The 26,141-nt window shown below is 37.6% G+C and overlaps 2 protein-coding genes across 2 annotated transcripts; both read right to left on the bottom strand.

Annotated features, from left to right (window-relative positions):
* Window positions 1–5,899: 5,899 nt before the first annotated feature.
* LOC139973845 (muscarinic acetylcholine receptor M4-like) lies at window positions 5,900–9,057 on the bottom strand. The gene has a single exon (XM_071980718.1). The coding sequence runs from the start codon at window positions 8,026–8,028 to the stop codon at window positions 6,709–6,711; it is 1,320 nt and encodes a 439-aa protein (XP_071836819.1). The 5' UTR covers window positions 8,029–9,057; the 3' UTR covers window positions 5,900–6,708.
* Window positions 9,058–12,384: 3,327 nt separating this feature from the next.
* LOC139974017 (uncharacterized) lies at window positions 12,385–18,159 on the bottom strand. The gene is made up of 4 exons (XM_071980931.1): window positions 17,981–18,159; window positions 16,287–16,573; window positions 13,477–13,621; window positions 12,385–13,115 (listed from the first exon to the last, which is right to left on the bottom strand). Exons 1-4 carry the CDS (start codon window positions 17,981–17,983, stop codon window positions 12,933–12,935), a joined length of 618 nt encoding a protein of 205 aa, XP_071837032.1. The 5' UTR covers window positions 17,984–18,159; the 3' UTR covers window positions 12,385–12,932.
* Window positions 18,160–26,141: the final 7,982 nt, after the last annotated feature.

Here is a 26,141-nt window from a genome sequence, read left to right as displayed (position 1 = left end):
AAGACTTTTCTAAGGGAGGCCTATTTGGATAAGTTATTCTTTCAATTATCTATATCACATAGGCCTATACTGTTAAATTGCTGTGTTTCGTTTTTAGTTTGTAACTCCGCCTTGTATATGTTGAGCTTTACATGTCTGTAAATTTATCAAACAGTTTAGTTAAGTTTAGTTTAGTTTAAAGTTTTAATTAGTAGATTAAAGGATCAGGAGGGACAATCAAGTCCCCGTCAAAGACCGTATGAGAGAGGGGGGGGGGGGGAACCCGAAGACAGTCGTTGTGTTCGCTGATCATCGGTCAGTGGGCGGGTGTCAGTCGTTTAGGATTATTATTCTTCACAATAAAAGATGTTTCACGTAACTATGGTCGAGTTGATGATCGGGATCACTTGTACAGTGTGAGGGGATCAGTCGTACAGTGTTCGGGGATCACTCGTGTAGTGTGCGGCGGGCTTTCTACCCGCACAACTACACGTCCATGTGTTCCAGGGGCGTATCCAGGATTTTCCAATAGGGGGGGGGGGCGTCAGGCATGAATGATCGCCATCCTGGGGGATGGGTCTAAGGGGAGGGGTGTACAATTTTTGTTTTCGAAGACTGAGGGCTGAAATGCAAAATGGGCGGCGATCCGTACTTCCGAGTGGGGGTGGGGGGGTATGACCTTGTTGACTATCTAAGCGTAGCGCCAGCATGGGTTGGCGCGAAGCGTACAAGAAAATTTGGGGATTAACAAACCCTCTAGATGATGGCCGGAAACGGCACTTCCCGAGGTTTCCAAGCGGCATATACCCAACTTTAAAATAGGGATGTCATGTCCGAAATATCTCATAATCAGGATTCAAAATACTTTTTTTTTTTAATTTCGGGTGATATTTTGGGAAAATTGCCCCTGTCAATCTTGTTTCAGGCGCAACGTTAGAATGTTCGAGAGCTCTTTTATATTATTCGATGAAGAAAATGGCCTCATGCAGGCTATTATAGGCCTATACACATGCAATACACAATTACACATAGTTTCATTCCTAGGTACCGATTGCTAGGGCATCCAGGTGAAACGTGTATTAAGCATTACCCTGGTTACATGAGATTCTCAGCTGTTCGAGGGAACATGTACGTGTGTAGGCCTACTATAGGGCCTATATGAATCAACGAGTTAATCATTTAACGAAGATGCATAAATGTAGGCATGAAAATATTCTTATCCCTGGCATTTGGTGGGGGGGGGGGATATGGTGCATTACATCCCCTCCACCCATTTTCATGGGGGGATATATCCCCCCTCCACCCAGGATCGCCGCCCATGGCCATATGTGATCCATTTTTCGACCTTAATAATAAGCAACATTTCCAGTAAATATGGACACAAAATGCACAATTTAGTATGGCTGGCATGTCACTTAGTGTTTATAGTGATAATACAAACACAATTACCATCTATGTTTCTAAAACTATTATGCCGCCGAACTTCGCCAGAACCTTTTTTTGGCAAACAAAAAATAAAGCATACGGGAGGGGGGGGGGGTTGAGCGATCACCGACATCTCACATAAAGGTCGTCATCAATTTTTTTTTTTTTTTTGCTAAACTTTTTTTTTTTGGTGACGGCCAATAGGGGGGCGCGCGCCTGTTGCGCCCCCCCTGGATACGCCCCTGTGTTCAGAACTACCACCCTATATGAACGTTCAAAACAAATGATGTCTGTTCTGAACTGGGACACTAAATGTTGTGTGATTCTTCGTTTCGTAGAACATCTTAAGTTTTTTCTTGTAGATGAAAAATCTTCACATGAAGATGCAACTTTTGACTAGTAGCAAGGGCATGTTAAGCCTATAAACGTGATTTGTGCACGGACGCAATCAGAGCATGCGCACACGATCAATAAAGATAGTTAAGTTTGTGTCTCCGTCTCTTAAAGGAGACAGAAAGTCAGCCATCACCATGGAGCTATATATGACAGAGATATACCCGTGTTGAACAAAATTTACCAAACAACTGTGAGTTAACACATGTTCAATGTTTCGTCACATATAAATCTGAAGATGACATCATTGAGCCATTTGTGTTTTCATTTCCAATTGTTTTCTTTATTTATTTATTACAACGTATATTATCTGTAATGGGTTTTGTAAATGCTGTATCTGAGATATTGGATCTCATAAATTGACCAAATCATGGCAATTCTTTCAGAGTTAACAATGTAAAGAAACACACACAGAATAGAGTATAGGTTTGAGATCCTAGGGACACCGTCACATCTCAGATTTACAAAATAATGACCCCAGCCACGACTATTAAGCAAGGATCTATATCTTGTAGTTAATTGTTCGTGTGGAATTCGTCATTCAGCCAAAGATCTCCATTACTATTTTGTGTTTGTTTGGAGTTGTGTCTCATTAGAATGATTCATAAACACAACAATGGTACTGTAATAGTCCTATATATCTTGTATTGAACGTAATAAACCATATCATCTTAGATGTGTCGTAATTTGCTGTTTTTTTTATAATTTTATTTAAATTAGGTAACCTTAATTAGGTGCTTTACATAATGGAGATACAAACCTCTCCATATATGTGGATCTGTGTGATGGAACTAAATGATATGAACAACTTTGTACCCGAACTTATAGCTCAGAAAAATCGTAAGCTATTTGAAAGATGTATCATAAATTTAACGTTTCTTTACAGGCAAGGCTGAAGACTTGATCAAGTCCCATTATGACAACATCGAGCCACACATGTGCTGTACTTTGCTTATGTATTACATTGTTTTACTACAATGTGTATTTGCTAATCATGTAGATGGGTTTTACAAACTTGATGCTGAATCTTAAATATATCAGCTATTTAGCATGATTCATTGATGACAGAGGTTGCTGTTTCAACACTGCTAAAAGATTTACCAATTAAAATGTGAAAAGAAAAGAAGAAAATAAAAAACAAAGAGAAAATAAAAAGTTCAAATCCTAGTGGCGTCACATGATACCACAGATATCACACCTTCCAGACACGACCTTGAAATTAAGATACTCACAAAGGATGCAATATTATTCTTATCTTTTTGGGGGGAGTTGTTATCGTCACGATACGATATCTATCATATATATATAACCTAATGGTGATGGCTGGGTCTCTGATTCCTTTAACTTCATTATCATTTGCTTCACACTTACATAATCACATTATCATTGTACGGGTGTGTTACTAAATTCAGTTATACAACGAGCGATGGAATCAGGTGAACTATACAGAGGGAAATATTCAAGTATTATAATTGTATTTTATAGTAGGGCATTGCGTTTGATCGATAAACTCAACAAAACCTACAAAATGTTCCTCAGCGTATAAGAATTAAGACAATTAATCAAACTAAGTCATTGGTGGGTTATATATGATTTTCTTACGAACTGAAGCTAAATGAGCAATGGACTAATTATTTCCGTTGATTCTCAACAGTCTGTCGCCCTTATAGTCACACTTTGGATTTTAAAACAAAATAGAGGAAAGTTTTAACATTTTCTGTATTTATTGTGATTCATTATTTGAAAGAAGACGTGACATTATGTGATATTATTAAAAAAAAGTTTTTGTTAGACTTGATCCAAATTAGCTAATACAGTTGCTTTAGAGAGTGTACAATATATATATATATATATATATATATATATATATATATATATATATATATATATATATATATATATATATATATATATGTATATATATATATATATATATATATATATATATATATATATATATATATATATATATATATATATATATATATATATAACAGCAACAGGTCAACAGCAAAGATCGACAATGAATAAAGTGTCAACAGCAGAACAAACTATTGAGTTTTTTGATGGGATTGTTTCTTTGTCGCGTTAATAATATAATACGCGTGAGTCGATATATAGGACAACACAGGTTGGTAGAGTGCTCCATTTCCAGTGTACAATGTTTATATACTTTCTCCTGTACATTCCACCAGCCTTGCAACTTTCTTGTCCTCTCTTATTACATCCCCTGTCCATTCTCCTTTCCTAATACCCAGAGGAATATACTTAAACATGATTGGCTACACCAGGCATAAATTCATTAGCATAAACATAAAGAACAGCATAACAAAATACCACTAGACTGCTTGGACGAAGGAATGTAAATATCTCAAATATTAGTGCAATACTTAATACTGTCATACAGATAGAGGGGGAAAGGCATGGACAGAGCACGTGTCACCAAATACAAAGATAACAACTGTACAACTAAATAGTTGTAAAGATGACTGTTATAATAACATATCACTTCACCCTCGATCGTTGCTTTATCTGGTTTATGCTCTCTCTGTAGTAGAAGATTGCAACCACAATCGGAGCGCATGCGTTCTTAGAACTTTGAAATGATTTTCTGATTGCAATTGATCAAATTATGAAAATAATAAACAAATGTTATGACTTAAGAGATTTTCTATTTGATATGTGTTAATCTATGCTTCAACGAGGGTTCGAGGTTAGACATTCTTACTACTCAATGTTTAAATTCCTATACAAATATCATACTCTGTAATACACTTATCCCATGCATATTAAGTAGAAGTCTATTGTTGTTTGAGAATTTAAAAGCTCATTTGAGGTCACCAGAGGTCAAACTGTAAAAACCTTGCAACAGGGGCGGCGGAACGGGAAAATTATTGGGGGGGCTAATATGTGGAGACTATCTAAGCGGAGCGCCACCATCGGTTGGCGCGGAGCGTACAAGAAATTTTGGTTTTTTCAAACCCCCCAGATGGCCGGAAACGGCACTTCCCGAGTGTTTTATGCTGCGAATACCTAGCCCTAAAACATGGGTCTCAAGCCTGCAATTTCTCAAATTGCACGTAAAAATCTGTAAAAACATTGTAACTTGTATATTCGATGGTGTTTTAAGAGAGTAGCTATATTACTCGACGTGTACTCGCAAAGACGTTTTTGAGTGTAGTAAATTAACTACTTGCAATTAAATGCAACAATTACAAGGGCGTCGGAAGCTATTTTTGATTGGTACGGCGGTTCAGAGTGTGGCCAACTATCATAATTATCGGGGGGACGTTTAGTAGGTCAAACAACGCTACGCGCCACCATGGTTGGCGCGTAGCGTAATGGAGAAAATTTTGAAAATATGCCTCCCAGATTGCAGGAAATGGCACTTGCCGTGCTTGAAAACAAGACACCTGCCATGCCAGAGTGGTCACATTTAGCCTACTTGCCGTCATCATTATTGAAACATATACCTCCGAGAATTTTTTTTTCCATTTTTTAGTCCTACCTTTTTTTTTTTTTGCGTCGTGAATATTGGTCCGACGCCCCTGAATGAAATAAATGTCATAAGAAAAAACAGAAAGCATTTCTTAATGTCAACAAATGGGTAATTCCAAAACCATGTGCAGTTGCCAACAAATTTCTATGACCTAGCAGTAGCACTGTCATCATGTCATGAATGCATGTACCCTATACAGTACAGGTGAAATGCTAATATTGTGTTTTTGTTCGTTTAATAATTGATTGCGTTTAAACATAAAGCCATGTTCCACGCCTTGCGTGTACTCGTAGTGTAAACGCAAATGTTGATGAGTGTATAGCGTTTAGCTTATTACCCTCTTATTTAAAACACTAATATTCGATGAGGCATGATACAGACAATCAATTATCATATTTAATTATTACACCTATATAGTATACGTGTGCATCGGACAGATCGACAAGTATGCATTAAAAAATGGGCACATGCACGTTTCGGAGCCTTGGTAAATATTGGGGGGGCTTATCATGCATTTGCCCCCTCAACTTTTTCATTGGGGGCTGAGCCCCCCCAAGCCCCCCCCCCCCCCCGGTTCCGCCGCCACTGCCTTGCAAACACAATTTCTCCAGAAGGGAATCTACGACAGATCTCATACTTTGCAATGTGGATGCATCTATAATGTGCAGAAGAAGCGTCTTTTGTGGAGGTGAACGGTTATGTTAGGTCACCAGAGGTCAAATTATGAAAACTTTGTTAATCTGACTGCTCCGGAAGACAAGTTTGTACCAATATCAAACTTGGCATGCTAATGCGTTACTATGAGAGTAAAAAGTGTATAGCTGTTCGTAGAGGTCGAAGGTCGTTTGTGGTCGCCAGACACTGAGAAATGAAAGCCAGCTTGTGTACAGGCTATCTCTAGAAGAGAATATTGCACAAATTAAGTACTTACACTTCATAGAACAAAACAATCAAAAAAAAGCATAGAAGTAACACATATACCACGAACGTTTGAAAGTAAATGGTGATTATTCAGCCCAATTTAACAGCTAAATACAGTTAGGCTATTTTCGTTTTCATGTTGGTCCTATTACTTGGCGCTGAAAATACCATTCATCTTGAGAAAAGCTTGAAATTGAAAAGATTTCGTTAAGGATGTCAAATTCTGTTGTGATATTAATACAAAAAACTGTTATAATACTAGCTTTGTACTACTGAATTTCTTTGCGTCAGGAAACACTGCATCAAAATAACAACCAATAAAAATTCACTCTACCCTTGAAGTGTTTGAAATCTGCACAACATTATAACTTCGTTCACATCAGCTTCTTCGACTATACATTAGTATATCATGTATCTAAGGGATTAACGATGTAATGTAAGATTGATGAATAAAGTTGGTAATCCGTCGAGTGGTTTACTTGTCACTTTTTTTATACACGAAATGCTTTCGATAACCCTTTCTGAAATCTTTCATATTGAAAAGTGTAAATAAATGGATTTATCCAAATATTGCAGAAGGCCAGTAGAACACTTGCCACATATACACCATTGTCGAAATCTAGATCGTATAGACCAAGATTATAAAGCAGATATATGATTTGGTTAGGTGTCCAACAAATAATGAAAACCAGGGCAACGCAAATTAATGTTTTAATGACATTGAAACGTATTTTGTCTCTTTGTCGCGCCGGTTCGACTTGATGACAATTACCAATGGATAGCCCGCGTCTTTGTTGATGCCCCCAGTTTGGCAGCTTTTGCTGTTGTTGTTTTTGTTGATGTCCCCGTTTTTGATCATGTTGTTGTTGATGTTGTTGTGTTTGTGCATGCGTTGAACAATGCTGATTGTGTTTTTCTTCACCAGCCGAAATATCACTTTGACTGTGATTATGTACATCCTTGTAGTGCGAATCTCTTTCACTAAGAGCAAGACGTTGCCTGTTTCTTCTAACGTCGACTGCTCTTTGATCGTTACCGTTTACAGATCGCGGATTGGTACTTTCATCCCTGTTTGGAAAAGTAACCACATCTCTGCCGACAAGCTGCAGTGCGTCTGCATCGGTAGGCCGCCGGGGGTGCGGCTGTTGAATGCTGACTTTGTTACGAAGGCTGCGAAATATTTTAATGTACACAGTAAGCATCATACTGATGGGTAGGACGTATTGGAAAACAAAAACCATAAATCCTGCAAAAGCCTGCAGTTGTGGTGTGCGCCAGTCAGGGTAACATTGATTCTCTACCACACGAAATACAGCAGGCCAATATATCTGAACAACGAAGCCAAAGATCCATGGCAGGACTACACTAGCTCGCGCCTTCTTCCTATTGAACCGACGACGATAAAATACATGGATTTCAAGGGCCGTGTACCGTTCGAGTGTCAGGAGAAGTAAGTTCATGGTAGAGGCTTTCAGCAGTGCCCAGAAGATGTAATCCGAAGTCCATAGTACGCACACCAATAGTCCAGTCACTGGACCTAGATTCTTAAAATCTGCATTGTTATCCAGGTACTTACTGAGTATAAGAAAACACGACGATAAGAGATCAATAAAAGATTGATTGCCAATATAAAGGTTTGTAATATTTCGTAAAGACGGAACACGAATGAACACAAAGAGAACCAGACCGTTTCCTAACAAGCCAATCAAACCAAAGATTAGGGAGAAGAGTCGCAACAGGTTACCAGCAGACCATGCTGACTCAGGCTCAAGATCGCTCGAATTATTTCTCAGTTGTGTTGTCAAATTCATAATGAACGATATTTTGTTGTCGAATTATAAGCCTAACGTGAGAACATAAACTTCACAAAATCACCGTATATATCAAAAGGCAGCATCAGTATAACCATGTATGCATTCGGATGGAAACCTTAATATTTGATAACTAATTATTGGTTTCTGATGCGTTTTAATCCGCGGAACAACTTTCGAAGCAGACTAAATTTTAATTAGCTTATGTAATGAGAAGCCTTGTCCTAGTTCATTCCCAAAGCTCTATCTACCTTTCCCTAATTGCGAACAACATGCGGCTACTAAAGAAATGCCAATTAAATCACTAAATTATTCGTAGCCTATTTCTGACGTGTTTGTCGATTAATGATTGTCCTTATCGTCAAGGAAGTACTATTCGAGGAATAACATTACGTATTTGAGAACAATTGCTTCTAACCGTGCACCTATGCGTTAGTTTGTAATGAGTTGAATGACAGTCTTAATTTGTGTACGTTTCTGGTAAAATCGCGGTGGCTATTCCAGAGGACATATATTAAAAGGTGTAAAGACTCGCGCACAAAGAAACGTCTCATGCCGGTAATCTGACTTAGTTTCGAATGAGGTGTAACAGAAGTGTTAGACACCACCATCGATCCCAGAAAATACACACACAGCTTGCTACCGTCGGTAATTAAACACTAGTGCACAGTCAGTACATGTAGCTACGGTTAACACAGTGTACATAAAATAGCAGCGATGGACATCTCGGGTCTAGATAAAAAGGTATCACGTTTCACTATTGTCTGCATTTGGAAGCGACACGCACAAAACGTCACTTGCAAGCAACGGAAAGTTAACTTTTTCAGATGGCCGCACGCGGTTTGGGGCGAGTCTTCAAAGCCTTTAAACTATATCATATGCGTATGAAGGGGAGGGGGGTAGCACAAGGGTTCGCCGCCCCCACATTGACATGTATAGGGGAAGAAGTATATTTGTGCTACCCAAACTTTCATAACTAGAGATTCACTCCACGGCAGTCCAGAATCCTTCAACGGCATGGATGCTTTGCATATGATTAGCAAAACGAGTGCCAGACAATCAATTATAACTTAGACTTTTGTCGCTCAAATTTTGTATAAAAGTTTTAATATACGAAATCAAAATTTCGTTGAAACACCGAAATTTCAACAGCTTTTATGTAGACCGCTTTTCGTTACCCTTCGTTGCTTATAACCTGAGATAAAATAGTCGAAAGTTTGACTTTTTACATAATAAAAGAAAACAAAAATCGAAAGAAGTCGAAGACATTCGAAATCAAAGATTGAGATAAACAGTACAAAGTCATAGTCAAAGGTTGAATATCTAGAAAGAAATCGAACTTTCTTAATTAAATAAATCAGATTGCAAGAAGAGTTAAACTTTTGAGATTTTCAAAGGAAAAAAAAAGCAGTAGAAAAATTTGAGTTAAAAAAGCAAACTTTTGAGAAAAACATTTTGGACATAGTGAGTTTGTGTTTGAACAGAATTCAACTAAAAGTCAAAGTAATTCAATAACGTCAGGGGCGTCGGACCAATATTCACGGCGCAAACAAAAAAAAGAAAAAGTATAGGACTAAGAAAAAAAAAGGGCAAAATATTCTTGGAGGTATATTTTTCAATAATTTTCAATAATGATAACGGCAATTAGGCTAAATGTGACTACTCTGGAATGGCAGGGGTCTTGTTTTCAAGCTCGGTAAGTGCCATTTCTTGCAATCTGGGAGGCATTTTTTTTAAATTTTTCTCCATTACGCTACGCGCTTACCATGGTGGCGCGTAGCGTAGTTTGACCTACCAAACGTCCCCCGATAATTATGATAAGATGGCCACACTCTGATCTGCCGTACCAATCCTAAATAGCTTCCGACGCCCCTGAAAGTCAAGTTAAGATAGAAAGCAACAATCTCGGTGATGCAGGTTGAATTTCGAGAAAAGTAGTTCAAATTTCAAAGACTTTGTAAAAATTGCCTAATTTTGGTCAAAGAAGTCCAAAGTCTAAGTAATAAACACAAACATTTTGATATCCTAAGCAAAATTAACTAATGCAAGGTAAAAAAAATCCTTTTGATTTTTGATTTGCTTCTGATAAGCTGACGTGAATGCCTGCATGCCTTTAAGTTTGTCATGTGACTTCATATAGTTGAGCCTCTTACATTTAATTAAACGATGACGTGAGATAGAAGAAATTCTTTATAGGACTATATGTTCAAAGTAACAAAATTGAATACTGACAATGTTCGTAATATAGTTATTTGGATTTCAAACTAAGCATCTCTAAAATATGCTAAATCTCTGAAATGTTCCTGTAAGGCTACTTTGATAGCGACGTCAGCTCGTAAATGCAGGCCCTTAAAATGTTTAAAATTAATCCATTCAATCATCTCAACCAAAATATTTCTTTGGATAACATTCAACATGTTGATGTGCACATGCATGATTTTCAAACGTGGGAACAAATTTTATAATCTCCCACCCTGCACCCCAACACTCACCCTCGATTATTTTTTTTTTTTTTTAGGGAAATTCACCTTTTGGTTGAAAGGATAAAATTCCTCTCCAACTGAATTTAAAAAAAAATGATCCCAGAATGAACGTTTTATCCGCAAGTGACGATGACCCTCACTTATACACGATAATCCACTAAGTTAGTTTGAATAAAGGGGAGGAATGGGGGGGGTGGTGGAGGTGGAGGGGGTGGGGGTGGGGTAAGATGGGAAGCAATGTTGATACGATTTGTGCACACAAACTGAGGATAATCTACATCTTCAGTTCATTACATTTAGAGATTTATACCTTTAAAGGTGCGACAGACAAATAACCGAGATTGATTGTAGCGTGTGTTTTTAAGGGTTTTATAACATACGGAATTAATTCATTGGTTACATCCTCGAAGGTACAGTAAAACCCGTGTTATATGGCAATGTTTCATTCCATTGTCGATTATTCGGATCCCAAAATGCAACTAATCCTCTTAATATTTTGAATAGTTCCCCCACATGGTTTATTGTGATTGTAGTACAAGTAACCGAGACAGTTAAACCACAATATACAGCAGTACGGTAAGTATAGAGTATTGTCATGTGTATTCTTTTCTGGCTGAAACACCTCATTTTGCTTATGTTTATTCTTCATGAGGATATATCAGTACAGCGCATTTTTTATGAGAAAAGTCACAACTTCTTGGAATAGTACCAGCTGAGTAGGAATTAATAGACTAGTAATGGTTCAACCGTAAGTAATGAGTAAATGAAAACAAGTATAAATAAACAACACTTGTCTTGCTAACAGTCCAGTTTTACAACCACAATAAAACAAATACGCGACTTGTCAGCTCAACTACATTATCACCTTCTATGGGTGTTTTTTTTTTTGCAGTAGGCTTCTGTTTTTCACATTTTTCAAACAAAAAACAGAACCCCACCCCCCCCACCCATCCCCAAATAAAAACAAAGCAAATCCAAAAAGCAGCGACAGTGACAGCGTGTCCAGATAATGTTTTGAGGAAGAAATGAACTTCATGATATCATATAGAATCATCATATATATTAGTCCCTAATTGATTTCGTTTGCTTTCAATTATTAAAGAAGACCCACTTTCTTATTTATATTAAACTTCGTACGGAAATTATCTTCAAAACTGTACCACTTTTTTCTTCGCATTTTAAAATGAAGCTTGAGGCTATTCCTGGAGTGGATCCGTCAGTTTATGTAATATTTTCCCCTTCAAACACGTGCAACATAGATTATTATATAAAACCTGCAGGTTTCGTTGCGAACGGAAAGAACACACTAGTTATAAGATTAGATGTATGTATAAATGTTGTCTCCTGTATATGCTAGACTCCTCCGTCCGTGGTTACTTTACACAGATAAGTAAATGATAATTTGCTTGAGCCACGACCGACCATGAGAAAACAAGAAGTTGTAGTTATACAGGAACTCGGATGGAGGTTTGCCGCTTGACTGTTTAAGCTTCAGTTAGTATAAATAAAGACGCGAAAACATGAAGTAAATTATTCTACATCTATTTTCTCCAACTACTGCTATTCCTTTTCAGGTATGTTTATATCCGACTCTCAGATTCATACGATTACTCTTAGAAGAAACGATAAAAAAATACCATTGTATTAGTCCCTCCTACCACATGGGCGCAGATCAGTCTTGGATAATAGTGCGGACGCGAGTAAGTTCTCTGATACTATCTAAGCGGAGCGCGACCATGGGTTCGCGCGTAGCGTCCAAGAATTGTTTTGGGCAAAGATACCTCCCAGATCGCCGGAAATAACACTTCCCAGACCCAATGATGCATGCTCCCGAACCTCCTTAAGTTTTAGATCACATAGCTTAGAAATTTCATTTTGGGGAAATACATGGGCGTCTGCAGAAAAAAAAATCAGGGGACAAATAATTGTATACGATGGGTCTGGGGTCCTCTCCCAGAAAACAACTATAGACTGCCGCAAATGCGATTTCCGTCCTAACCACTGTGGATGAATATAGTTAAATGAGAACTGCTGCATGTCAAGTTCAATGCTGGGGAATTTGAAATGCAGGGTTTGGTCAAGACAAATTGGTGGGGACACGGTATATCATGTCTCCACCACTGAAAAAGTTGGTTTGGGACGCGTCCCGCTGTCCCGACCAAGATCTGTGCCCATGTCCTATTATATGCGTGATATACCACCGCAGTGTGCTTACGTAACCAGTCAGTGTACCGTTAAAGATTAAAAGATTAAAACTATACCTGCACAACTGTCTTTTGACTTGTACACTTGGCAGCTACAACAAGCCACTATAAAGATCAATGAATTGGGATTATAACATTGAATTAAACTATCGAAACCCTAGCAAAATCAGAACAATTGGTTAGACGTTGTAATATTATACACATTTGATCTTGAGGGTCAGCAAGTGAGGTCATGGCATTCGCAACAAGTACATATCGGCAAATCCACCAGGACAATATCCACATCACCGTTGGGAAGAATGCATCCCACTAGCACTGGATAGGAAACAGTACAGCATCCGCATTCATTGCCTCGAAAACATGGACTTTTGGGAGAAGTTGGGGTGCAGGAGTCAGAAACCTGTAGTGTATAAAATATTATAAAAATTATGACCAGCTTTAAGATTACCGCCCGCCTTCCCCCGTGTTTGAGGGGATGGGGAGGGGTGTATTTATAAGAAGAAGACAATCGATTAAGAATTAATCTTTGATTGTTCATTAATTCATTCATTTTATATGGCAGAATAGAACTATGAGGATGTCTTATAGTTGGATAAATTGTAATTATACGTTGAATGATAAGCAGTAGTAGCGAAATGCCAGCAATTAAGTATCAACGCAAGCGAGACTTGAACAATCCTGCTAAGTTTTCACAACTGACGTACTATTAGTGTGTTTGTTTTAGATTTTAACGAGGAAATAGGTTAAAACAAAATACTCACCAATTGAAAAGTGAAAACGTGACAAACCCGCCCGGTGACCGCTATGACTATTATACGGGACATTGGGTATCCTTGACACGCTTCCCTACTGCCTTCTTGACGTTTACCACGGGCTTCATCTTGATCGCCATTTGGTACCAGTGCTCTTTAACCAAAGAAAATATAGTATCACCAATGATGCAGTATATATAGCTAACACCTGATACAAAGTGATGGCATTGTATGTACATGCAATCAGCAACTTAACTAATTGCAAGCCAGTGTAAGAGTAATGACGGCTAAATAACCAGTCACAGAGTAAAATATGTTTCGAAGAAATGACGCCTATAATAGCTGCCTGATCTGTTTATGGCTTACACTACTTCAGTCAACATCATTTAAGATTATATGATAATGTGACCGGCAGAAACTGTGGTGTCGAGTGTCACATTATATGACATGGACGAAAACGAGCAGACAGCTATTGTTGAACATACAAGAACGCAACCACACACACACCCCCACACCCACTACCACAAACATAGCCTATATTTTATTACCAGATCTAATCTTGCGAGGATACAAGAAAATAAAAAGAAGAGAGATGCTAGCATATTAAGAAATTTCATGTAAATCAGAATACCGAAAGCAACGTAATGTACGTATCAATACAATGAAAGAAACATGAAAACTCACAGAGTTAACAGTAACAAACTTAAGAGACAGAAAAAAATTGGGGGAAAAACAATCGGGTTGACTAGCTACACTGCTTTATACAATTATGTATAGTGTTAATGTAACTAAACAGTACCTATGCAGTGTTAGTCAACAAGGTCCTAAGACAGAAATCACATTGACTAGCTACACTGCTTTATACAGTTAGGCCAAGTAGTGTAACTGTAAGTTACACTGTAGCCTAAGCAGTGTTAGTCAACATAGGTCCTGAGACAGAATAATACGAGCATCGATAGTGGGGTGCAAACAGACGTGGGTTGTTGCTACGAGATAAGAAAATACAATAATTAACGGGTCATTTAACACGAAAAGGGGAACTTCTCGCAGTAGTTACTGATGTACGGTTGTAGAACATGAACAATAGTTACTGTACTAGCAATGAGTATCGGGTGTTAAATTTTTAGACGTCCTAGTAATTAGTCTATAGCAGCTGAATTCTGAATACGCTGTATAGCTCCAGTCATATGGTCTGTGGTAACCCACAAAGCAAGGAATGACAATAGTCAGTGTTACTTGTAATGAATGCATGAACAATAAATTAGCTGGTCTTCCGACCCATTATTCAGAAAATGACGGATTTTTATCTGTTACTCAGGTGAAAAAAATGCAGATTTTCACTTAGAGTTGACAATGAAAGTACTCTTAGTACGTTATCGAATACGTTACATGAGCAATCCATGACATAACCAGCCTTTTTAACCTGACGTGTAATATACTCAGCTATATATATGTATATACTTCTTTCTTTTTTAGCCTTTGTCGAATTTCTGGGGAGCTGATCGTTGTATGTGACTCACCCGATACAAACAGAGAACACAGTTATAATACCAGGGAGTTGTTATGTAAACTCCCTGGTTATACTTCTGTAAATCTTAAAGTTTTGTAACAAAGTAAAAACTGGAACTTGCTATATTAATCGGTAGCATGTGCTATTAGGATTACAGTAAGAACTGAAGATATGTGTAATTCGAACAAATCCAGTTGTTGTTGTTTTTTTTTGGGGGGGGGGGGGGATTACACATATCCTAGCATATGCTACCGATTGATCAGACTTGTCAGCACAATCCAGTATTTACTGTGGAACAAAACTTTAACGTTTACAGTATAGTTACTGGTATCTCTGTGTGAATCGGCTGGGTGTGACGGTAAAGATTGTCACAAATTGTCATTTAAAATGCCGAGTAACCATGTCAAAGAACTATTTGCACAACTTCCAGACTGATTAATTACGCTTAAAGTGAGTCACTCCAGATAATACCAACTCCACCCAGCCGCCTAATTCACCAGCCAAGCGAAACGCGACGAAATTGAAAAGCATTTGACAAGTAACTGTTCACTGCAAACACTTCAATCAACAACGTGACAAAAGATATATCCATAACAATCCCAATCTTGGTGATCGTTGCCAAGAAAACTCCACAGGTTGCATTATTGCAAATTATGTTAAGCAATGCTTTCTGTAATTTCAATAGGTCTATACTGAAAGTTTGTAAAGTTAAGCGAATACAATACCCGTAGGGCGTTTATGCCAATACTAATTATACCTAACACGCTGAAGTGAAACAACAACAAAAAACGATTCCGGATTTAAGGTTTTATAGCTTTGCTACTGCAAAACAGATATTAACTCACGCGAACTTTAAACAATTAATTGTTTTTGAGGTTAATGATAGTTTAGTTAGGTTCTTAATTTTATTTTCTATGTCCATAAATGACCCCCCCCCCCACCCCTATTAAAAACATTGTCGCTGGTCACCTTATGAAATTAGGAAGTTGTCATTTTAAATGGTGTTTCCTTGGTACATATATATATTGCACAATAAATAGCCAAGTCAAAATACGCAGTTGTACACTGTAACAATGTCCTCACTGAGAAGCCCTCAGATAAGCATAAATATACGCAGTTCTGTATCGAATTTGATGAAGCGGGTTCTCCCATTATTTACAATGTTAATACAAATATTTCATATAGATCGCCTCCGTATAGTTGTGATAATAGGCCCAAACTTAACTCGTTAAGCGATAGGTTAATATTAGTAATCTGGGAAAATAAAAAAATCTTTCCATATTCTATCCGATGACGTATTGATTCTCACCCATAAAATTTCCGTAGCAGCTCCAGTTGGTCTCCGCTCAACTCAATTAATGGTTGTACAACCAAACCTCTCGACGTTTCTTGGCCCTTTATCAGATATTCAGTTTCGCTGAGTTCATCCAGGTATATCTCAGCCAAAGCACCTGTCATGTTAGATATTTGTTGACCCGTCAACCCAATTTGAAAGCCAAGTTGGCTGCAGTTGGGGTTTTCCCCTGGAGGTTGGGCGATACCGTGCGGTAATATGAGGAGGCCTACAAGTACAACTCGAGCAAAGTTAGCATGCATCTTTATGAAAGAAAGAAAGAGAAATTTCTCAAATTTGTATTTAAATGAAGAAAATCAAAGAAAAAACTTAATCAAGAATCATTATCATGATTATATCAAATTATTCCTGTACTTTTTACGTCTTTGTTGTGTGGCACTTTCAAGTTTGAACGGGGTTACACGTGCATGGTTACACTAGTTAGTATAAATTGCTATTGTATAGGACCCTTGTGTCATATATAGAGTTGATATAGGCTTATATATGATCAAGTTAAGTCACTAAGGGATTATTTGACATTTGTGGGTTTTATCTTAAATGAAACCGATTCAAGATATCTAGAAAATGCACAGTTTTCATTCTCATCGGGTTTAAGGACAGGGAGCCGATACTTCTCCGTTGTTATACTGTGCACTAAAGTTCAATTATTGTCAAAGCCTCCGGCGGTTGGTTATTATGGTCTGTATTAATACTTTCCTATTCACCGATTCATATTTTTTCTCTTAAAGTTGTGGCACCTGCCATGTGAAACTACTGTAATACCAATAAAACATTTTATTTATATTTATTTATGTTTGACTTTGACTATATTTTCAACAACAAGATGGTATATACCTACCAACAGTCAACAAACTGGTTTTATGTTAACTTCAAGTTCAACTATAATAATCTAACATTTTAAGCGTGAACGATGCAAACGAGGTTCAGTAAAGTGGCAGCTTGTAAGCTTGGTAACTTTCATTAAGCAAGAAAGAAAAAAGCTAGTTTTCTTTATCTAAACCAAACTATCACTAATCTAAAATCACCTGCATTTCCAATATCAAATGATTAACTCTCAATAACAGGACTGGCATATATAGGCCTACAGAGTTTGGCCAGTTTCAATGACACCTGAGAGAACGCATACATCTACCGGAGTGTCTGAATCAGCCTTTTGATTTATGTTTTACACAATTCTGGTGAATGTTAAATGTATCAAGTTTTTTATTTTTAAAGGAAGATGCAACGGGATAAAATATTGCTGCTGAACAATTAAACCGTTGTCAAATTATTTGTTAAGTGGTACGCATTATAGCTTGCTGAATGAACCTATACATGGTTGTTCTATGTGTTATTCTATCACTAACATATATAATGGCCACGAAATTGGATTAACACGAATCACTGAAATCAAATTAAATATCATGTCACTGAGCAATAGATTATAATATAACCAGAGACTATATATAGAGCATATTGAACCGGGGAACACTGTCATATCAGCACGTATAACAAAAAGACGGACTTCGTGTTATTCATGAAATTTGATACTGGAATGATCTTATATTTCTTATATATCTCACTATATCAAAGTACAATGAGAGCACCATTCAAAGTGTACATAACACATGAACACACATACAAGATAAGACATATTAATATACACTTACCATTATGACAACTTAATGAAAGTGTCTCCTAATTTGGGAAAGTTCCGTATAACACCAGTACACTGTTAACTCTTGTGAAACCAATTTGTTTAACCTACACATATAAGTATATAGTTAGCCACAGAAGTTTTTCATTTGACCTGAAATTTTGAGGTTAGAGAAAGAAAGAAAAAAGAACAAATAACAAGGAAATGACTGTCACTCCAAATAATCGTGATTTTGTGGTTTCCATACGATATGGTCTTTAAAGGGAGTAAACAATGTTGATTTATATCATTAATGTAAACTGTATATAATGATATCTCAATGTTACTTAGAGTTCAATGGCTTATCCCGAGGATGGTATACAAACTCGAGTATAGCTTGTCTGTGCGACAAGATAAAAGCACACACACACACACATTGAGTAACAATGGTCTTCAAACTGAGTTTTTTAGGGTAATTGGATGTTTTACCAGGGAGTTGTTATGTTCCATAACAACTCCTTGGTTTTACTTGTAAACCAGATTCCAATTCCAACACAAGAAATGTCCATGAATATGATATAGTGTTAGTAAATTCAGTCTCAAAAGGTGAGAGATTTTGTTTGGAGGAGGGAGGCAAAATTCGCTGAAAATGCCAATTCCAGTAGGGAAAGCATCCATGCCCCCCCCCCTCCCCCACCGCTTCTGAACTAAGAAAAACGAATCAACTATAAGACATCCACCTATTCCCCATCCTTTCATAGACATTTGGTTGACTTAAATTACTTAACATTCAAATGTATCGGTGAACGGAGGATAAGAAAGAAAAAACGACTAACATCGTCATTAAATTTAAAGTAACACGATCCCTTTAACACACGAACCTAAAGTATACATTCAATGGAACGGTAACTATAATGATTATATAGGTAACCTTCGGACTTCAAAAGATCGAGAAACTGTGACGCACATGATTACCATGGTTGTCAAATTTATATATGTCTCCTTGTCATATTCGTTATTTGTTACATTGTTTCGTATTGTCTATCATTACTGTACTGTAGAGACAAATAGCATTTCCTTATATAGTGTTATTTACAGACATGTGTATAATCCAACTCAGACAACCCTATTTCAGGTATAGAAGTGGCCCTTTTGTGATCAAAACAGATACTAATTGCACCAACATGGTAACTGAAGGAAAATAGTTGAGGAATACGTAATTTCCTTTATAACTCGTCTGAAATATACAGATTTGTAATGACAGATGGATTAAGTAACTCGAACGCGAGTCGACTTCAGTGCCTTCTGTAGAGTTTTCCGTTATGATGAAATGTAGGCCACAGATTATAATGCAATGATCATGAAATTTGTTTTCCAACTTTTTAGAATTCATAACCAGTGTGGGTTTTGGTGTTTTTAAAGGTTTTAAATATTAACTTGTTATTCAGGCTTCCTATCTAGTTTGATGTCATTCTCTGTAAAAAGACTACTTGGCAGATTTGCAATTTGAACTTTTCCACAGTTTGTGTGTGGAATACGACATGTGAGAATGACCTATATTGTTGGAACCGATTTCCGAAGTCAGCTCTGTGACATTTCTCTGTGTCCTGTCGATTGTAAAAAAACAAGTTGCAGGTCGTTCTAACATTGTATGGGTGGAAATTTTGTGAGCAATTTTGGGTTTTCACAATTCACACGTGATATCCACAATATTTTAGCAGATTTGGCGAGGAATACTTTCTTAGATTTTCGTTCTTCTATTATCATGAATGAAAACTATGAAGTGCATATATACTGGGTATCCATAATAATAAGTACACCGATCTATTGCATAAAATAAGTTCGTGACAGTATAGATTCGAATGCCAATCCAATAACTCCCAATTCCCTGGTGTGAGTATGTATATGTTTTGGAGTGTGTGTCACAGTGTGTGTGCGTGTATGTGTGAGTGTGTGCTGCCTTCTTGTAACACCCATAACTCTAAAAGTGTATCATTGGTAACCCTTAAACTTGGCATGTACGTTGCCCATATTGGATAGGGAGCTTATTGATTTTATTGGAGGTCAAATGTCATCTGAAGTCAACAGGATAGAAACAGTGAAAAGCTTGAACCTACCTTATCTCGAGAACGGAAACATGTATAGGTTACCCATGATGAGTTGGACAAGAACCTTGATATTAGTTATAAGGCCAGTCTGTGACGTCAACTGGCTCAAATGTGAAAACGTTGTGTCCACCGTAGCTAAGGAATTGTAACATTGACAAGTCTCCTACTTCCATGAGGTGTCATTTTGATATAGATATATTCATTTTTGTGGAGGTCAAATTCATCAAGGGTCCACGGTGTCTGCAGAACTCATATAAACAAAACGTTTTCATGATATCTTACAAGAATAACATTGGTTCATATCCTGTTACGATGAAATCAATCCATTTCAGTTTTGCAATCTGGTTTAAAGGTACTACAAACTTAGGCAGTTCTGCGTTTTAAATATTCAAGAACATAAAAATTTATTTCAAATTTTTAATATTGTTTATTTTAATAATATAAAAGTATTACAATGATCTTTATGATTTTTTCTTCAAAAGAAGTATTTACAACTTTCTGACAGTATTTTTTATTTATTTATTTGTTTCATCACATAGTATAACAAGATGAACAAGACAATATAACTGCAAATAAGTAAAAAATGTGAAAGGAAGTAAACCCTTTTGGGCTTAATCGAATAGAGTACTTTCATCAAAGAATATAGATAACCTTAACACCTATAAAAAGACCCCCCCCCCCACAAAAAATAGATAACCTAAACATAAATGACCTATAACACTACCACCCCCCCCCCCCTCCACCACCAACTCCCACCCCTTACAACGGATACAATCAATAGAGGCTTTTTATAGTAATTTTTCAGTTGTCGCCTGCATGAACGAAGCCACGGAAGTATAAGATTTCAAGTTGATCGGAAGATTGTTCCACAAAGAAATAGAACTGCGATATCGGAGGCTTTGTATGCTTTTGAATTAGGACAAAAATAAGCACGTAAATGATCATTTTGTCTAGTATTATAATTGTGAATAGAATGACCAATTGTATAAAAGGTAGCAAAAGAACTTAGATGCAGATTGTTCACTGTAGCACGATAAGTAAACGTCAGAACATTTAACGAAATGAGATCAGTGAATTTGAGCACGTTTAAGGAGAATAAATGATTGGTATTATCACGTGGAGCTGAACACGTCATGTGCCTCACAGCCCGTTTTTAGAGAATGACAAGCTTATTAAGGTTAGTATTGAAAGTACCAGACCAAACTGAAGAGCTGTACGATAGATGAGGAAGTATAATACTATAGTAAATAGATCTCACAATTTTCATTGGAAAAGTATATTTTAACTTAGATAAAATACCTATACACCTCTAGAAACTTGTTTGGAAATATGATTAATATGGACTTTCCAGGAGAGCTGGGAATCAATATATATACACACCAAGAAATTTAATATTATCGACTCTTTTAAGGCAAATACCATGCATATATAAATCAGCATTTATTGTCCTAGAGGAGTTTCCAAATACCACATAATTTGTTTTATCAATATTCAAGGACAATTTGTTAGCAGAAAACCAATCATAAAACGCATTTATTTCATCACAGAGTTTCTACATTGCTGTCAGAGAAAAAAAATAGTATATATCATCAGCAAAAGGACATTCGAGCAATTTGTGGAGACATTGCAAATATCATACGATCATACGATAATTTCCTCAGAAGAATTCGATGATCGATGGTATCGAATGCTTTGGAAAGGTCTAAGAAAAACACCAATACAATTATCACCTGAATCAAGAGCACTATGAATTTTATCCACTGCCTTGACCAAAGCAAGTTCTGTAGAGTGGCCAGGGCGAAAACCAAACTGGTTTTCATTGAGAATACGATACTTGTCAACCAAAGCATTGAGACGGTTAAATATCAACCTTTCCAGATTTTCGAGATACAAGGTAGTATAGAAATGGGACGATAATTACTAAATAAATGAACGTCACCCCTTTTATATAATGGTATAACTTTGGCAATTTTAAGAATATCTGGAAAAATACCCGAAGTAAAAGAGTTGTTGAAAATATAGACTCAGTGGTTTACAATATAAGGCATAATCAGTTTAATAATGTTCGAGCGGAAATTATCGAAAGCAGCCGATTTCTTAGTAGTAAAAACTGTATTTGAAACCTTAAAAGCTTCATTTTCAGTCACAGGAAAGAGAAAAATAGTGGAAGGATTGGAATCCCTTAGGTAACTACTGAAATGAACATTAGAATCAATGGAACTGGCTAAGGAAAGACCAAGGCCAACAAAATAATTATTAAAAGCATTTGCTATTTTATTCATATCAGTGAATTTATGACCATCCTTAGAATGAGAAAACATCGGGAAATGATTGGTTTTTCTAGTCTGTAGAGTGCCATTGATAATATTCCATGCATCTTTCATGCTGTTTTTATTTTCATTAAAAAGATGAATATAATAATTCTTTTTAGCAATAAGGAGAACGTGTGTAAGCCTATTCCGGAAACGTGCGTAGTTGCAACTTGTATTTATTATCTGCTGTAGGCAATTTTATATATGTTTTATAAAGTTTATATTTTGTGCGTCTTGTAAAACTCAAGAAGTGATCCAAGGGGAAGGTTTCTTCCTCGTCTTCCTGCCCTTAATCAGTTTCATAGGGATATTTTTATTACAAATTTCACTAAGTGTATTGTGAAATTTATTGAAAGAGTTATTAACATTATCAACGTTGGAAACTTGATGCCAGTCCAAACCAGATACTTCCGAAATAAAATTATCAATCTTGAGCATAAAAATCCTAACAATATTTAAATGGATCGGAAAATGATCAATAATGTCAGTGATAAGGACTCCTGAATAGGAGATCATGACATAATTGTCACCCAATTGCCGTTATTCAAGATATTGTCAATAAGTGACGAGCAAGAACTAGAAACCCGGGTAGGTTTGGTGATTGTGGGTATGAAACCACAAGAAACTACTAAATATTCAAAAATTCGACGAATTTGGCCTATTGACGTCAATATTGAAGTCACCCAACAAATAGCAAGATTTCTTCTCCTTAGTGATAACATCCATTGTTTGATAAAGGTAATCATTAAACGAAGTTATATTTCCACTGGGGGGGGGCAGTAGATTATGCCAACAATGATATCTCCTTTCATGAAGGGAACTCTTATTTCGACAAAAAGGCTTTCAACATATGATCATTAAATAATGATATATCATCACGTTGACTGAATGTGCAGTAGCGTAACTCCTATGTCCTCGGACCGTGCTGCGCCGGGGGCCCCGACCAAAAGAAGGCCCCCGCTATACTGATTCACAGAAAAAGGGGTACCTCGTTGGATAGGGAGGGCCCGGTTTTACTGGGAAAGAAAACTCATGCAAGATTGAATGTTGTTTATCACTCATACAACTTGTAAGATGTATCCAGAAGCCGAATTCCTCAATCCTCATTCCATGGTATATAGTTACAAAGAATTTTTATAGCTATGTTGATAGTATTGTTCTGTCATTTCTCTTGATGTATTTTAGCATTAAAACATATTTGTCAGCTGGAAACATTAATGTGTAAATGCTAAATGGCCATTCAAATTTTCTAAACCAAGACCCCCTGCATTGATCCTGCAAAAATCCTTAGACCTTGGACCCATGGGCGTCCGCAGGGAGGGGAAAATCAAAAAATGAAACAAAAATGTTAAACATTATGACATTTCAATGATTTCACCCAACCAACAGTTTCTAGTTATGTTCATTGCATACGGACCCATAATGCATTATTGAAATTATTGAAAGTCAAAATCCTAAGACATGAGATCTCAAAATAACCGATGTGTAAATGCAACTTGAACGGGAAGTGTCTTTTCCGACGATCTAGGAGTATTTTTTGGCAAAAAAAAATCGTCGTACGCTCCGCGCCAACCGATGGTGGCGCTCCGCTTAGATAGTATCATGAAGTGTGTTACACATAAACGACCTACTGATCGTAAACATAACTTATAAGAGGTTTTAATATTTGCACACCAATATATTAACTGTGTCTGAATTTTCGAACAAAATATTCTTCACCATACTTCCCTCTACTCGTGCAATTTTGACAGGTCTGTTAGGGTTTGAAGGAGGTTTTTCTATAGTGATTTTCCATAGATGAAATGTTGTGCGACATTATGCTTTGAAGCGAATTTATTCACGAGAATTGTGAATTCTCAAATTCTGAACAAATAATGGGCTCAAAACCTTGGAAAGTGGGGCTTACGGGTATTGTGGGCCGCGACGTAGAATCACCTACAAAAAGCAATGATCCACAGGAGATGCGATGGAGGTCGAACATGATGTGTGACTAGTGACAATCTTCCAAAAGGTTATGGATGGAAAAAAAACTATTGGGAAATTCTTGGTTCACAGGCAAAAGTGTACATCTGGTTGGTCATTTCAAGCTCGAGAAGTGCCATTTCCGGTCATCTTGGGGGGGGGGGGGGGGATCAAAATCAGAAATTTTCTTGTACGCTGCGCGCTAACTTATGGTGGCGCTCCGCTTTGATAGTGATTCGCGCCCCCCCCCCCCCCCGAGTTAGAAAATCCTGAATACGTGCCTGATTCCCCGACAATGGTTAACCTCTCAGGCGGACGTGCACTAAGTCCAATTGTGGTGCGATGCCTTTACAAGTAATATCCCGCCGCGTGACTGTATAGTACAACACTATATTGTGGGTTGCCGTTGGTGTTATATGTACCGATTCCAATACGACATTAAAAGAAGGAAGGGTCTTTTGTATTTTATATTCATTATAAGATCTCAACAAATACGTGTTTAATGTCACAAACATTTAGAGCACACTACGAGATGTCTCCACAGGGGCGGATGCAGGATTTGTGACAGGGGGGGCGGTCTGACTGGTCCAGCCGCGCCTGAACGTAAGACTATCTAAGCGGAGCGCCACCATCGGTTGGCGCGGAGCGTACCAGAAAACTTTTGGCCTTTACAAACCCCCCAGATGGCCGGAAACGGCACTTCCCGAGTATTCTAAGCTGCATGTACCTAGCCTGAAAATATGGATCTCATGTCTGCAATTTCTCAATTGATGAGAAAAAAACAATCTATGAAATATGGTAATACATATCAGATGAGTTGAGATGATACAAAAATCATAATGCCTTTAGCCCCCAATCCCCCTCCCGTTCCGTCACCACTGTTTGATGCAGGGCCGGATCCAGGATTCTGGAAGGGTGAGGGGTTTGGCCTCCAGTAATCCTAGGGTCTAAGGGGAGTGGGTTTCCCTCTATCCATTGTGAAATTCTTGGATATTTAAGTACAACAGGGAACCCCCTTCAATTTAGCCATGCAAAGCACCTACAAAAACTCACTCGAAATGTATCTGCATCAGTACGAGTTAGCTAGTTTTATTGATGATCTATTCATGGTAGATTGGAGAGAGAACAAACACCGTGGATGTTTCTCAATGAACTTTCGAACCACCTCGTCAGCGTCGATAGGAGTGTTATAATACGTGTTCATGAGAACAAGAGCTGTGAGACGTTCCTCGCCCAATGGGCGAGGAACGTCTCACGTGTAGCACGCGTGCACACCATAGTTCATTTGACGGAAAAGACACACCTGGCTAACTTGTGAGGATAACCGCCCTTCTGACGTCCTACATGTTTAAAATTGGCGTTTAATTTAATTATTTTGTTCTCTCTCTCTTTCTTTCTCTCTTTTTTTTCTCCTTTTTTTCCCTCTTTCTTTTTCTCTTTTTTCCCTCTTTTTTGGCCAAGAGCAGGGGGAGGTCCGGACCCCCTGGACCCCCCCTCTGGATCCGCGCCTGCTCCACTTAACTGAAAACTGAAGCACTTGATGCGGTGTCTGATCAGCATCCGTGACGCTTGAACTATTAGTATCTCTTTTGGTTATAGGAAAGTTCGAGACTTTATGTAGGACGAACAAAGCTTTAGTCGGACAGAAGTGCCAACACCCGTCGATATGATCCCCCACTGTCGTTCAACCTTAGGGAACCGGGGAGGGGGTTAAAGTCGTGTAATGTAAGGGATTTGCAAACCTCAAGCGGCACACGTCTGTTTTGTTGCAATTTGCAGTTTTCTCGTTCCAATACTGTAAATCTCTCCGGAT

This window comes from Apostichopus japonicus, chromosome 9 (genome assembly GCF_037975245.1).
Source record: "Apostichopus japonicus isolate 1M-3 chromosome 9, ASM3797524v1, whole genome shotgun sequence".
Classification (NCBI taxonomy): Eukaryota; Metazoa; Echinodermata; class Holothuroidea; order Aspidochirotida; family Stichopodidae; genus Apostichopus; species Apostichopus japonicus.
The sequence above is the reverse complement of the archived record's forward strand: the minus strand, read 5'-3'. Positions and strand labels throughout refer to the sequence as shown.